We start from the raw sequence: 16,140 nt of genomic DNA, 5'->3' as shown, positions 1-16,140 counted from the left end.
GGAAGCGCTTTTATTACCTCCCTCTAATACCACGGCTTCAAAGATGGTTTAACGTAAATATACATTCTATTCACTTATCACAAGCTTAAGATCTTGTAAAATACTCTTTCTAGTACTTTCATTGACTGTGATTAGAATATGTATCTCACTTAACCAAGCTGTGGCATTATACGCCGCAGTGCGTGCGATGGAGCGTAAAGGCCTGCCGCCTATATTATGACTGCTGTATATTGTTTCATCTGAGCAAAGAATATATGTTGAACTTTTAACTTTGAACGGAAGTCTGAGAGCGATTTCCTGCGGGTTAATGATAACTATCATTATTTTTAGTAGAACATGGACTGACATCATTCGCGTAGTCTATATTCGTTTGTAAGATTTCTTGGGATGTGGAAATGGGTTGTATCATATTGTATAGAGCTAAGAGACTGTAACATTCACATTGGCATAGCTAAAAATATATTCTTATTGCGTCTTTTGACTCATTTCGACGTAGCGCATTGCCTATAATAGATTCCTTTTGTTTTCTGTATCGGGGGGAAAGGGATTGTACGATAGGTATTACATGACCTTTTGGTTTGTTTGTTTGTTTGTTTTCAATGTGCTTTGACATACTCCTTCATACAGAATTTTGATTAAAATACACAGATACGAAAGAAAAACTTATGTTCCATGTTTCGTTTCCATGGTTATTGATATTCCTGTGATACGTTTCCTCCCTAATCGTTATGCATTGGGCAGGTGAAGACTATTTCCAGTCTACTTCGAACACACAATCTCAAAGGGGAAATATTCGAATCCCTCTACCAACGCGGAGGGCCACTGGGTGGAGATAGGAGACATTTGGCATTAGCGCTTTGTGTGGATGGTTTCGATCCGTTTAACCATCTGCACATAGCGTATTCGATGACACCCGTCCTTGTAAAGTATGTACTTTACATTGTCCTTATTGCATGACATATACAATGTATTACGTAACTAAGTATCACTTAGATGTGTGGTTCAATGATGATGTTTACGGAAACACCGACGTTTGCAATGTTACGATAGTAAGACTATTTATGCTATGAGAAAAAGTTATAAAGACATATCCTATACTTACCATGCATCTGAATAGGTTCTAATATGCAGCGCTTACGTTTCATAATATTCATTGTCATAAGTAACTTCGTATTCAACACGCACATCAATGTATGTTTACACAGATGCATGAATTTGCCACCATATCTCCGTGACAAGATTGGGCTGCTTATGCTCAACACCTTAATCCCAGGTATGTTCCAATAAAACTTGTCGCTTTCATACACAGCAAAGCGGTGTCATTATCTGTTCATAATAGTGTTAATAAAGATTGAACTCATGCACAAATCTACAAAAGGACGCATGGTTTAAGTTGCGAATCCATTGATAACAGACGCTTTTTGCAGATAAAATGAACATCTTGATTCTATGCATTATCGTATACATTAGACGTTTTTACTATTATGTTTAATACTACTGTCGAGTTTACAGTATGTGTAGACATCATTTTTTCTTTTTACTTTTCCCTCTAATAGACAAGTTTGCTGTCTTTCCTTTCTACGCATATTCTCCAATATAGTGTTCAACTTAAGTTCATGAAATATCACTGTTACATAAAAACCCCATATTGCTAGGACTGGTGATATATTTTCAGGAAATCAACTTTTTTTTTAATATTTCAGACAAGAATATCTTATCGCAGTTTGTTTACATATACATCGTATGGAAATACAATGCATCTATAATATTGTCTGCATACTCTCTAAAAAAAAATCGAGTGAAAATATTCACTTTTAAAAGAGTGAATACAAAAAAGAGTGACTTTAGAGTGAAATTGGAGTGAATTTTGAGTGAAAATGTTCATATTCACTCATTTTGGAGTGACCTCAGGGATCACTCGAAGATTTTGGAGTGATCCCTGACGTCACTCTAAAACGAGTGAAAATGAACATTTTCACTCAAAATTCACTCCAATTTCACTCTAAATTCTCTCTTTTTTGTATTCACTCTTTTAAGAGTGAAAATTTTCACTCGATTTTTTAAAGAGAGTAGATACATCACAATCATGCTCCGCACCATTCTTCCATTGCTGGTCATTGAAGGCAAAATTCCGTAAAATTGAACAGACACAATCATGCACGTACACACACACGCACACGTAAGTTATGTGCATAGCCTATAGTTATATTATCTTGATATGATGACTGTTAGGCCTATGAAAGGCAAGCGAAATCAAAGAGCACTCGCGTAATAACAAAATATTGTGAATAATAACCGACTCCATTAAATTATAATACAATGTACATGTAGTTATATAGGAATGCTTGAATATTTCATGTCAGATCAACACTAATTTCTTCTTTCTCTTCTTCTTCCTCTTCTTTCTCCCGTTTATCCTATATCTCCTATGTCCTATATTTATTTTTTCGGGGGGGGGGGGGGTGCTTTTTATGCTTGACAAATGGAGGCGAAAAAGCACCTAAGAACCTGAATGCTTATCTGGAGCCATTAATAAGTGAGCTAGCGAGGCTAGAGCAAGGCGTACCGACATTCGACGCATGCACGCAACAAACTTTCAACCTGAAAGCATGCGTTGCGTTAGGTTGTTTCGACAACCAAGGTTTATGTAAATTTACGTACTCGGCGGGTCCTGGCTCTGTACACGGCGCATGTCACCATTGTAGAATAGACGGTTAGTAATTCTTGTAATACTAATAGATGGAAAGATAATACTGTAACCTCGACGTAATCTAGATTCATACCTTGTCTTGGTAGCATACTTAGTTATATAGAAATTATTTAACCATGGTAATTTAAATCACTCTCATGCCATAGCAATCTCCTTTATTTGCCGATACCAGTTCTGTCCAAATGAGATCTCAAGCTATAGGTTCCCAAATGAATCCCATGTGAAAACTGTCTACCGCAGAGAATGCAGCACATTATAGACAAACATGTTGTTATTGCTGGGTCGGGATTGTCCTTTCATATTGTTAGTCATCCAGTATAATCCGGTACATATCCCTTACTGGTCACAGTAAAGCAGGTGCTCATGACATTTTAATTTACACTCACCTAAAGCATCTAATGAAACCCAACGTAATCCACAGAATGTCGAAGTTTCGACTTTTTCTTTGACAAGATATCGGAAACTTGAATAATGAGCTATATCGTTATATCCTTTTCATGGAATTGAAGTGTGGTAGCTTAAATCAACAAATAATTACCGTGACTTATCAGATCCCCGCTTGATAACTTTTTATCAATCAAAATTATTCCCGTGCTATTGAATTCATGTAGGCCCCTATATATGCAATATTGCTGCCTTCTACGGTGGATTTTATTGGGCAGTTGTATGAAGTATTTGCGCTACGCTCTTTGAAGTTCTTCCCGCAACTCTAGATGCGGATTCATTTCTAAAGCATGAATGTGGAGTGAATTGATCGGGAGGCAATGTGCATAACATGTTATCTTTTGTGTCCTCTAAATCTTCAACGAGTTTTATAAGAAATGAACACTGATTGCTGACTATGAGTTTCTTCCTTGTGCCCTTGAATACGACTACGAGCCTTGAAACAACTATAAAATCTTTTCCGAAACAGGCACCTACAGTAAAAGATACCATAAGACCTTATATCTTGGGAGCCGCAGATTCCTTCCTCAACTTTCACCTTTGCGGAAGGATGAGCGCCGTGAGCGACCCGCTGCCCAAGATCGTGAAGAGCGGGTCGCCCTCGGGAGAGAGGTGGAGGCTTTACCCCCTTCGAAACGACAAAAAAGATCTCAAGAGGTCGGGAAGAAGGGGGTAGAGCTTATAAGCACACTGGAAACATACAGGTACCTAGAGTACCCAGTGGAGGCTATGCATACGATACAGGTATGACTATTTATACATTACAACGCATTCTCAGAGCCTATAAGCTTTAAATTAATTTGGTTTAGTTGTTATAGTCAATCAATAAAAGGGGATGGGGCAGTTGGGGATTTGACCCAACGTATACAGACATGTAACATCCATACTGAATAACTCTATGGCAAAACTTAATGGCAATGACAGTCATGATAAGTACCCACAATGTATGTTCATTTTTCATTCTGAGTAATACTCCCCAAAGTTTAATGCGTTTTCACCTTTTTGAGCGAATGCCTGACTTCTTCCATGTTTGGAAGGTATACTTTTATTTCGACTACAACTGTTTCAATCACGCAAGTATGTCTGAATATTGTGTCATTAAAAAAATCAATAATATTAACTCGTCATGATAATAATTATTATAATGACATTTAATCTGCATCTCCTATATGAACACCTAAAGTGTATCATCCAGCATCCTAAACACTCGGCTCAGACAGCAGACGCGTCCCTATATTATGCTATTCTATTGTATACATTGTTATGTTTATTTACTTGTGTTTCTGTGTTTGTGTTTCTTTTTCTACCTTTTTCTCTGAATTCTGAATAATAACGATGTTGAGGTCGTCGCAAAAAAAATATTTCGCGTAATTACCGGAAAAGATATAACTGTTGCAACGGAACTTGGAGAGCGAGAATTCGGAAGGAGCTTCAACGCTCAAGATGTCTCGCTCTCCAAGGCACAACTCAGATGTGCTGACGACAGGGTTTCCAGGATAAACATCCCTCCCAACATCAACTGGAAACCCAAACACAACCTGTTCGTCAGCACTCCATATCTCACTTGCCACGACATGAAACAGGTTAGTACACGCACACACACGCATATCTACTTTGCATTGTAACGAGTGGCGAGCCAGTGGAACAAAAATTAATGGCCTCTAAAGCTTTTGATCCGTAGGTATATAGCACCATTGTCTGAACCAAAGTAGCGAATAAGTACACGCAACAATGTAGATACGAAATAAAGGGCTATAGTGATACACCGGAAAGTACAGAGACAGAATGGATTAAGTGGCGAAAGCCATGGGTAAGGGGAGATAAAAGCGAAAGGGTGACCAGACAAAAGATAGAGTTGGAGCCAGTTATGGCTCCAAGTCTTACGGATGGGCGACCGGATAGAGATAACGAAAATTCATCTACAGGGAGGCAACATCACACGCGTTCAGGTACAAGAAAATAGCTGAACATTTAATTTATAGGAAAAGGGATGAACAGCAAGAATGAAGAGATAAGGATAGACAGAAACGCCAAAGCTGTTGATGTACGAATGTGCATGTAGTCAATAGCCTATGATGATAATAATAATAATAACAAATCTCATCCTGTCAAATCATTTTTAACAGCTCATAACGTTAGGCATACTCAAATACGGCTTAAAGGGGTGCCTCGGGAAAAAACAGGAGGAAACCCTGTTTATGTTCTTCGATGTGATAACCGAGCTTTGTTCGTACCATACACCATCTGCCGAAGACATGAACAGGGTAGAGCTGAGAACCCACGAGGCCTTGGCCCGGTTGGAGAGAGATTTTCCACTTACCATACAGGCAAGATTATACCGTGTAGTATACCTGCAGTTTATACTTCTACAAAAATTTAAGCACTGGACAAACAATCTTATGTTATCATTCATGAATCCATAATCAATTCAAATCAATCGCAAAATAACTTGTCTTTTTTTAAGCTGCTTTGCCTTTTACAATGACGATGGTATCGAAAATTCAGTATTTGTATTTCTCTTTTATAATAATTTTGCCACTCTTAGATTCGTTACAACAAAAAGTTGAGTAGCCCTTTGATCATGACATTGACAAAATGCACAGTGTTTGGTCAGCGGTATACTTTGTACTAGAAATATCAAAATCATGATATCTTTTGAGCAAACTTTTCTCACAGTGATTGGTTGCTGCCTCTAAATTTAGTCATTTCTTCGTCAATCTTGATTTGCCAGCTTTGTTTGTCATTTCTATACGTCAATATTGGTATATCTTCATCGAGACATATACTTTAGTCCAATCAGAACAAAGAGTGTAGAATAGGATGTGAGTTGATTTTCCCGCTCCAATTTATTGATATTTGATATTAGTTATGTTCTTCTTATTAAGTCCTTATACTCGCACAAAAGAAAAAAAAAAAACAACAACAACAATTGAACTGCCTTGCCTCGACATTCATTACAGGCCTACTTCATGTTTATATATTTTCCGAAAGTCAATTAAGGTAAAACCGACAGTTCTCTTTGATATGACAATGATATTGAAAAATAATCATAATAAAAAGGTGAAGAATATGGAAACACCATGACGAAGCTCGCGAGTCGTATTGTTCTATAACTTCGAGGTAATTTGCCCTCCATGTTTCGTTGGGTCTTATTTTCCTATTTCTCTCACATCAATATTCTTGATTGCTTCTGTATCACTTCCTTCCTTTCACGTCACTACCAAGAATCACATGTTATTGTTTTTCCTCGTGAAATATACACATTATGTCTACATACAGACACTATGCACCCATCTGATACACCATCTCCCAGACACAATAAGAAAATGCGGGCCGCTAGTGAACTCCTGGATGTTTTCCTTCGAACGCTTTATGTCATTTTTGAAAAAGAGAATACTGAACAGGAGACACCCCGAGGCAACGGCCGTTGAAGCCTATCGGGTAAGAAATGAACATAATTATTTGCTATGCACGTTCTATAGTTTCATTACAAAACTCCACCATCAAAACTGTCATTAGATAATGGTTTGAAAGAAAAAGAAGAGAAAATGTGAGAGTTAAAGTGATAAGAACAAGAAGAGAAGAACCATAAGAAGTGAAATGAATTTGGTCATGAAGGAAACTCCAATTATTATTGCCACCATAACATGAAATTCATAGCAAATGTAAGTTGTAACGGTACTATCGCACAATTTGTTACAGCGCGCTGTATCGAATTAACACTGAATTACCTCACTCAACATTTCGGTTTCCTTGACACCATTTAAACCCTTTCAATATTTCAAATCATATCAAATCAGATTCAAGAAATGACGACATTCCAATCGCTTTGCGAGGCTAAAAACACTGATGATCTGCAGTCACCTCCAAAAGGTAAGAATTTTTTCCCCGTCAATGGTGATAATCGACGCACACATTCACACACGCACACATTTTGCAGTAGATGTACACGCAGATATTGGGGGCGCCCCATTAATTCTGTAAAAGGGAGGCGCCTTTACAAAATCAATGCAGAGCCTTCTATTACAGAGTTTGGCCATCGATCTACGGTGCCATTGCGTGCAAAGAGGTTCTTTTATGTAATAGAGTAAAGAGGTTCTGTTATGTAATAGAGTAAGCGCACGAAAGAGGTTGGCTTTACTAGAAACGTGTGGTACCCTCGCGAATGCTCGACTTCTCGACCACTTTGCTAAGGCGGCGGGTCGTATTGGCCCCGCTTCTACACAATGCGAGCGCGCACTCTATTACATTATAGAACTTCTTTGGTGGGCGCAAGGTGGGCACAAAATGGCGCTTGTGCTTAAGTTGGCCAAACTCTGTAACAGAAGGCTCCGATTTATGGAGACGTACGCCCCGTCAGCCATCTCTTCTTCTTGTTTCTTGTGTTTTAACAAAAATAAAAAATAAACAGGGGCACGAGCACATGCAGTAACACTGACCCAAATATGCATTATACGTATATACGATAAAAGATGTTACGGATCATTAACTGCAAATGGTATCATGATGACCACAGCAAAGAACCCGTCACACCTTTCCGGGAAGGCCTTGCGTGCGATCATCAGTTTTTTGTTAGGTACCAGGAGATCCGCGCGGATGCACGTATCTCACCCGTGGCCGCCCGGAGGTGCGCACACTGTGTTGGAAAATCGATACACGCAACAAGCCCGCGTAGCTTGTCCCTAAAAGGTGTGACAGGTCCTTAAGAGTGGTCTTGTTGCCAGTAGGAGCCTACGTCGTTTCATACCAAGTGCAGACACCAAGCTCGACTTATGTCTTATTTCCATTTGCGTTTGCTTGTTTCCTCTTCAGAACCTATTCGCGATTTGCACGACATCGATGGGAAATACATGTTACACGACAACCAACTGGCAAAAGTATTAATGGCAGAGGGGGAAACCGCCAGGATCGAAATTCATTCGTCAGTTACAGGCAGCACATTCCGCACTGCTAAATCAGTTACTCGGCCTACAGTTACAAGTGTTGACCTAACGAAACTTAAACACATTGTGTATGCCAAAGATGGAAACATTATAAGTATCTTGCACGTCTGTCCAGCTAATGATCAATGAAGTCAAGTTCCATTTGTTGTTTTTTTTCAATAAATCTATTCTCTAAAACTGTTAAATGTACAATGTATAACAAGGTTCATCTTCGCAAGAATCAGACATTCCACTGAATCTTGAAACTGAATATATTACAGTATTAGTATATAAACCATTTACCATTCGTTACTGAGTATATGTAATTTTATACAATTTACCATATTCGTTAATGGATCTTCAGTAAATTACATGGAAGTCTGTTATCAGGGTATTTGAATTCAATAACAATCACATTGTACATAAGAAAATACAGTGTACAATAAAATATAGCAAGTAAAAAATAAAGAAAGTACGATGAGTTTTGAAAGCTTGCTTCTTTTCTTCCAGTGCTGTGGTATGTTATTATTGGTCGGGAAATTAGGGATTGAAAAAAAGAGTGCTGCACACATCAAAGCCGCGGTCACACTGGCGAAAGATCGCTAAATGCTCACGTTCTTCATATGTCACTATTTGTGTGTGTGTGTGTGTGTGTGTGTGTGTGTGTGTGTATGTATTTACACTGGCAGCCAGTGGATGGAGAAGTTAGGGTCAACAGTGCGCGCTAGCAATTTCAAGCAAGAAAAAAGAATAATTAAGTAACATTAAAGATGAATGTTTCTATAAAAGATAATGGCGCCATACAAATGCTGTGGATCATCATCATCATCATCATCATCATCATCATCATTTATTTCTTTACTGCATTTAATTTTTCCTGTCCACTTCAAAGTAAAATCGTTCTTACGAGTCGTCTGTGTTCCTATTCGTACAACTACAAGCAATCTTTCCATTTTTCTGCAGTAATTCAAGAAAGATGTACTCATTTCTATTTGCCCTATTTGTAGTTCGATAATGCTGATCGTACTTCTGAAGGTTCGATAACTACCCCCCCCCCCCTTCCGAGTTTGTAAAGGCCCTTAATATAGTGTTAAAGGGGCATTCCGGACGATTTTCATAATTTCACATCATGTAGTACATAAATCAACAGCTTCATGTATAGATTTGTAGAATTTATTGTGGTTCTTGAGCAGAGAAACAGTACTTTCAAAAACCTTAAACAAATTACACTGAACAAAGATGATGACATAGGAGCCTCACATATCTCAGAAATGTAGCAGTGTCATTCCATTACAATACCGCATGCTTGCAAGCTCACCTGTGTGTAATCTATGCATGCCTTCTTCTTTTGTGCTGCTTCCTTGAGCCACATCTCATGCATTCTTATGGTGAGGCTGCCATGTCATCATCCTTGTTCATTGCAATTTGTTATAAACTTCGAAAACATTCTTATTTTTCATCCCAATCATTATAAATCGTGAAACTCTGTACCCAGTATAACTAATTTATATATGTTCAAATGTAAAAATTTGAAAATCATCCGGAGGTCTCCTTTAACTGGTACCGATGAGGTCGAAGCGCGCTGGCCAACCAATAAAATAACACCGAAGTTCGATGTGAAGTACTAGTAATACATTCATTAGGCAAGCAGGGGGGGGGGGGGAGATACAGGTGTACTAGATATGGGTTTCTACGAACACGGGAGGCGGGGGGGGGGGGGAGCGTTCAAACAGAAGAACACGCGCGCATAATTATCATTCCTTGAGATCTGCCTAAAGAGCCTGGGAAACAACGGAGGAATGAACAGTCTTCTCAGCTAGTCTCGAGTCAAACGCCCGGGCATTGCAAACGAAATTATTCTATTCTCCGTTCTTTTAGTTTTATAATATAAACGAGCGAATGCGGTATTTGTGGTCAATTAATTCGTTATACTAGTATGTCATATCAATCTACCCCTGCAAAAAGACTAGCATGTAACTACATTGGTGATTCCACAATGCAACATGTCCAATGAAAATACACGTGGCCGGTATGCTGAGACAAAATGTAGCTTGGCGACGCTGCTGTGTGCTGAATACAACAGGCATGGCGCGCAAGCAAACCAAACAAAGAGAATCGGCGTGTTTCTGCAGAATCCCAAATTCCGATTCTATAGGATTATCTCTGGAAACATGCTGATTGTTTCAGGTGGTAGGCAGCGGCTCTGCGGCAGATAGGTGAATTCTGCCAACTAAGATCGTGGCAATGCATGCACATTCTTAGCTCTTATGCTCAGAAAAAACAACAACAAAACAACAAAATGTTTGTTACTTTTGAACACTGACTGAAATTTGAACTTGCAACCAGGCAGTATTAATCACAACACTATTCAAGTAGGCCATCGCTATTTACGATTTCGGTAGAGGACATGATTTTTTTTTTTTTTTCTTCCTTATCGAACGCATAGTAGTATTGTAGCAGCGCGCCCCTCGCAATGTTGGCAACGAAGCCAACACACGTGGCGCGGTGAAAAGTAAAAGCACGTGTTTGACCATGGTTTGACAAACATTTCAAGCACAGCAACAGCGCGATAACGGCTATTTCCCCAGACATATTTCAGTACAGGATAAAACATCTCTGAAACAACAACAACAAATGATAAAATGCTTTCTGTGAAAAAAATTCAAAGCTGAGTTTCTTTCCCCACGTGTAGTGTCACGATAGAGGAATGGTGCAGCCATGTTTCACCTTATTACGATATGCTTATAGATTCAAGACTTGAAAACATGCAGATAAAGGAGAAGATGAGTAACCATCAAAGTTTCAATCTCCTTAGCTTGAGTAACTAGCTTGGGCAATTAAACTAAACAAAGAATTCAAACTTAAGAATGGCAAGAAAGAGCGGATGTAGACATCGTAGGCCTAATTGCTTACTGTCTTTCATATCATAATAGGGCCTATTAGGCCTTCAGGCCTGGCTCGTGTTTGGCTCATAGGCTCGAATTAGGACAAAAGGAAGTTTTCTTCTCTTTGTGCGCAAGCACCGGCAAGATTAGGGTTCAGGTCAGGAAGGCCGTTCGATGGGATGAAAGTTTGACCGCTAAGAGAAAGATGACCTTTACCGAGAGACAACACGTACGATAATGAGCCGCTTTCCAGAGTCTGTCCGACGCAACAACACTCGATTCGAACCAGGGCGGCCATTGTCAGAAAAGTGCCACCAATGATAAGTGAATGAAGTCGTTGTTATAGAAAGCTCAAAAATAGTCGATGAAGGTATACTTGAACAATAAGATGAGGAAGGGCATCAGGAACAGATATCCAACCATGTGAAGTTCATGCAAGACGGAATGTATCTGGCGTAATAGGTCTATGCCTGATGGCTGCGATGTAGAAAATTCAATCATCTTACCGACATTCTATGAGTTCTTCGATTTAGCAAGTGTATAGGTTTATCTGATAGATCATTATAAAAGTTGATGCCTATTTACGTGGTCAAAACTTTGAAATGAGAAAGTGGGAGCATTTGCAAACATTTTTGTAAACATTAGACCTTTGATTTAGCATTGTAAAGAGCCGAAAGTTACCGTTATTCATTTCTGATTGTAAAAGCAATGGTCCAACATTTACTAGTATTTTAACACCTAACGGAGCCGAATGTTACCGTTAATCATTTTCAAATGTAACCGACATTCATTTTAGCATCTTACGGAGCGGAATGTTATCCTTATTCAATTCCAAAGGTGAAAGTAAACATCCGCTATTTATTTTAGCGTCTAACTGAGCCGATTGATACCATTAATCATTTCCAAACGTAAAAACAACAACCTGTTATTTATTTTAGCATCGTACCGAGCAAAATATTACCGTTGTTCATTGCCAAATTTAAAAGCAAACATCCGACAGTTATTCTATTATCTTAAGGAGCTGAATGTTATTGCTGTCCATTTCCAAAAGTGAAATGAATCATCTGACAATTATTTTAGCATCGTACACACAGAGCCGAATGTTATTGTTTTTTTTTATTTTTGAACGTCAAGGCGGACACCAGACATTGACATGGCCATAAAACGCAGCTGAATGTTACTGTTTTTCATTTCGAAATGTTTAAGAGCAAATATCCGACATTTTAGCATCATGATCATATGGAGCAGAATGTTACTGCTATTCACTTACAAACGTAAAAAAAAAAATCATCTGACATTTATCTTTGCATCTTTCGGAGCCGAATGTTATTGCTATTTACTTTCGAAAGGATAAAAGCAAATATCCGACATTTGTTTTACTTAACCATCGTTGTGGAGTTGAATATTATGGTTATTCATTTCCGAACGTCAAAGGGATTATTTGACATTAATTTTTGCATCTTCCGAAGCTGAATGTTATTGTTATTACTTTCGAACGTAAAAATAAACATCTGACATTTATTATATCATCGTACGGAGTTGAATACTATTGACCCTTGTTATTCATTTTCGAACGTCAAAGCAAACATCAGACATTGATTTTACCATCGAACGCAGCTAAATGTTACTGTTATTCATTTCAAAATGTAAAAGCAAACACCCGACAGTTATTTTAGCATCGTATGGCGCAGAATATTATTATTACCGCTATTCATTTCCGAACGTAAAAGCAATCATCTGACATTTATTTCAGCATCTTCCGGAACCGAATGTTATTGCTATTAATTTTTCGAAAGTAAAAGCAAAGATCCGACCTTTATTTAATCATCGGATACGGAGTTGAATACGGTGTATTATTTTATTAATTTCCGAACATCAAAGGGATCATTCGACATTTTTTTTTTAAAATCATCTTCCGGAGCTGAATGTTATTGCTACCTTCTTTCGAACGTAAAAGCAAACATCCGGCATTTATTTTATCATCGTACCGAGCATCTTCTGGAACCGAATGTTATCCTTATTCATTTCCGAACGCAAAATCAAGTCTGACATCAATTCTAGCACCGTACGGAGCTGTATGAATCTTACCGTTATTCATTTCCAAAAGTATAAGCAAACATCCGACATCTATTTTATTATCATATGACGGAGTCGAATATTACCATTGTTCATTTCCAAAATTAAATGCAAACATCTGACATTTATTTAAGCATCTTACGGAGCCAATAGTAACCGCTGTTCATTTCCGAAAGTAAAGGCAAACATCCGACTTTTGTGGTGGCCGATTTTCCCGCAAAGAAAATATATCTTAAAGCTACAAAATCGGGATATTCCTCAACCTATTTCTGATGCAAACATACCGAAGTTTTGAAAAGAAACTGTTGTTGCCCACCTGTTATCACTTACGACGCCTTATCGATTTTATTTTCTTGAGGTTATCACAGACGTTAATTATGTTCTACCAGCATTCAAAAGAATCGAGATTTTTGCGCTGTTCAACTAAGCCGCCGATCGGCGACCGCGAGGCATGGCTCCACAAAATTGGTGACACCGATAGTGAATCCCATTCCAATCATCTTTAGAAATTTACGCACACGTCGATGCACCAAGACAAAAGGTAATTAGGACACCAGAGTCTGCCCCTCTTCTGGGAATCGCCTATAGTTCCTATTGTTTGAATTTGTATGGAGCGTGCACAAAAGGAAGATTTACAGTAACAAAAGGTCTTGCTCATTATCGTCTACTATCAATCAACAGCAAAACTACGACTTTTTTACAACCTTTTCAGTACCAACCTACAGCAAAAGTGTATGCCTTTTCAACACGTAAGTACCACGGATAGTGCTGGTAGTGTAATGTGAGGGCATAATGGGGTACCTTGTTCATGTGTGCATTGGCATGTTATCGGATGCCTGTTGGTGTATGTTTTGTGTCATGTTTGTTTAAATACGCAGTTGAAATTTGCATAATCCATGGGTGATATTTACACTACATATGAGAACTCTGACTATGAAGTCTATTTACAGATTCTTACTAATTACATGTTGTCTTTGTGTGTGTGTGTGTGTGGGGGGGGGGGGTTCATGTTAGTGTATCTATATTTCACAAGCCTTTTCATCCTGATTTTGAGGGGGACAAAAGGGGATCTTGGGTTTACACTACAGCATTTGTCTCACACCACACCTCCACATGCACTATGCTACTGTAGAAAGGGGGCACTACTGTAGAATGTGGGAATTCGTTGTGTGTCTGTGTGTTTCTGTATGTGTGTGTAGGGCTCCGGGTTCGCTCACATATCATTAGAGGCAGTACAACTTAGTGGTAGTTAGGACACAGCTGACACACAGGTCTTGCTTGGATGAGATCTGCTGGCGAACTGTTCTTCCCAGCAATTTTATTGTGTGGTTCTTGTCTAAGCACTTGACATTCATTAAATATTCATCATATGCAAATAAGTCAACTGAGGATCTGAATATTCAAGAGGCTCACGCACTGGTAGGACATGGAGATGCGCCTAAGTACTTGGTGGGTATAGAAGGAGAGTGGAGTGTACCATACTTGGAAGGAGGTGTGACATGGTGGATGGCATAGGAAGAGATAAAATCTGTCTGGGCACACTTAGCACAGGGAAAATAAATTCGGTTCAAAATAAGTCTCTACATGTGTATTTGTCTCAATAGGTCTATCTCTGTCTCAGTCTTGTTTAATGTGAGTGACAAATTTTTTGCAGGCAATTTTAGAATGTTGGGTTTCCTTCATTAATGCCGATGGTTGTGAGCAGGGAATATACCTTGTTCACATCCACTCTCTCATTCTCACCTTTTGACTGGGGGGAATATTACAGTTATGCTACACTCATTTGTTTCCTCCCTTCTCCAGAAATGGAACGAACTCTGGCTGGACGACGCCTACTGGCACATACTGTTCTGCGTCATCCTCTTTGTCATCATGATCTTGCTGCGGCCGACGGCCAACAACCAGCGCTACGCCTACTCGGTGCTCAGTGATGCCGTCGATGACGAGGACAGCAAGGAGCCCATGATGAACGACGCCTTTGGTACGTCATACTTTGGCTTTGTGCTTTAAAGGAGACCTCTGGATGATTTTCAGACTTTTACATATGAACAACTATAAATTGGTTACACTGGGTGCAGAGTCTCAGAATTTGTAGTAATTGGGATGAGGAATAGGAGTGTTTTCAAAATTTATAACAAATCTCAATGAACAAGGATGATGACATGGCAGCCTCACAACAAGAATGCATGAGTTGGGGCTCAAGGATCAGAACAAAAGAAGGTTTGCATAAATTCTACACAGGTGAACTTGTTAAACACACGATATGGTATTGGAATGACATTGCTACATTTCTGAAATATGTTAGTCTCCTACAGTTTGTATGTCATCATCTTTGTTCAGTGTAATTTGTTTTGGGTTTTCAGAGTATTGATTTCTCTGCTCAAGGGCCGCAATAAATTCCACAAATCTATACATGGAGCTGTTGATTTATGTACTACAGAATGTAAAATTATGAAAATCGTCTGGAATGCCCCTTTAATAACAGTTGCCCTCATTTGCAGTTGCAGTTTTTCTGTTTTGTTTTTTATACTAAAAGATACCAAGTGGAATCACCATGATGAAAAATCTGATTTTTATTACGCTTTTTTATAGACACATACCCAGGTTTGCAAGTTTGTTTGATGGTGTTCAATGAATGCAATGTCAAGTAATGTTACTGATATTCAAATTACTTGTCAGAAGTGTGGTAAGATAGCCCCATGATGTGTTGCACACATTTTCTGCATTTGTGAGCAATGGCTTTGTTAGAATAGTAACGTCCATGATTTTGAGCTTACCCTCTGAAACCCTTTTTCCCCCCGCCCACCATTCTTCTCCCCCTCCCCCACCACACCCTATCCCTTCCCCGTGGGTCTGCAGAGAGTGTCAAGATGCGCAATGTGCCATCCAGCAAGTCCAGCAGCAGCCACGCCAACAAGGAGCAGGACGACCTACAGTGGGTGGAGGACAACATTCCAGCAGCCGTGGCTGACGCGTAAGTTTGACGGAAAGATTGCTCTAGGGTTTCAATTTTTTGTCCAGCTGTGATGGTGGTTCTCTAAGAGAATGACTTTCTCCAACAGAGGTCATTCACTTCTGTTATAGCCATCCTTACACTAGGGGA

General features: G+C 39.1%; 1 protein-coding gene and 2 long non-coding RNA genes across 3 annotated transcripts in view; all 3 read left to right on the top strand.

Moving 5' to 3' along the window:
- LOC140235116 (transmembrane protein 87A-like) overlaps positions 1 to 16,140 on the top strand; it is a 63,935-nt gene that overhangs the window by 38,706 nt on the left and 9,089 nt on the right. The window contains exons 15-16 of the mRNA XM_072315159.1: positions 14,841 to 15,018; positions 15,897 to 16,011. Coding sequence (XP_072171260.1) covers positions 14,841 to 15,018; positions 15,897 to 16,011 — 293 coding nt within the window. The remainder of the gene's footprint in view (positions 1 to 14,840; positions 15,019 to 15,896; positions 16,012 to 16,140) is intronic.
- LOC140235135 (uncharacterized) lies at positions 3,819 to 5,408 on the top strand. The gene is made up of 3 exons (XR_011901673.1): positions 3,819 to 3,898; positions 4,498 to 4,737; positions 5,281 to 5,408. It is a non-coding gene; the product is annotated as an uncharacterized lncRNA (long non-coding RNA).
- On the top strand, positions 6,453 to 8,023 carry LOC140235127 (uncharacterized). Its single transcript, XR_011901671.1, has 3 exons — positions 6,453 to 6,595; positions 6,955 to 7,027; positions 7,967 to 8,023. It is a non-coding gene; the product is annotated as an uncharacterized lncRNA (long non-coding RNA).

The sequence above is a fragment of the Diadema setosum genome, chromosome 1 (genome assembly GCF_964275005.1).
Source record: "Diadema setosum chromosome 1, eeDiaSeto1, whole genome shotgun sequence".
NCBI classification, from domain to species: domain Eukaryota; kingdom Metazoa; phylum Echinodermata; class Echinoidea; order Diadematoida; family Diadematidae; genus Diadema; species Diadema setosum.
Note: the sequence above shows the minus strand (reverse complement) of the source record. Positions and strands in the feature narration are given on the sequence as shown.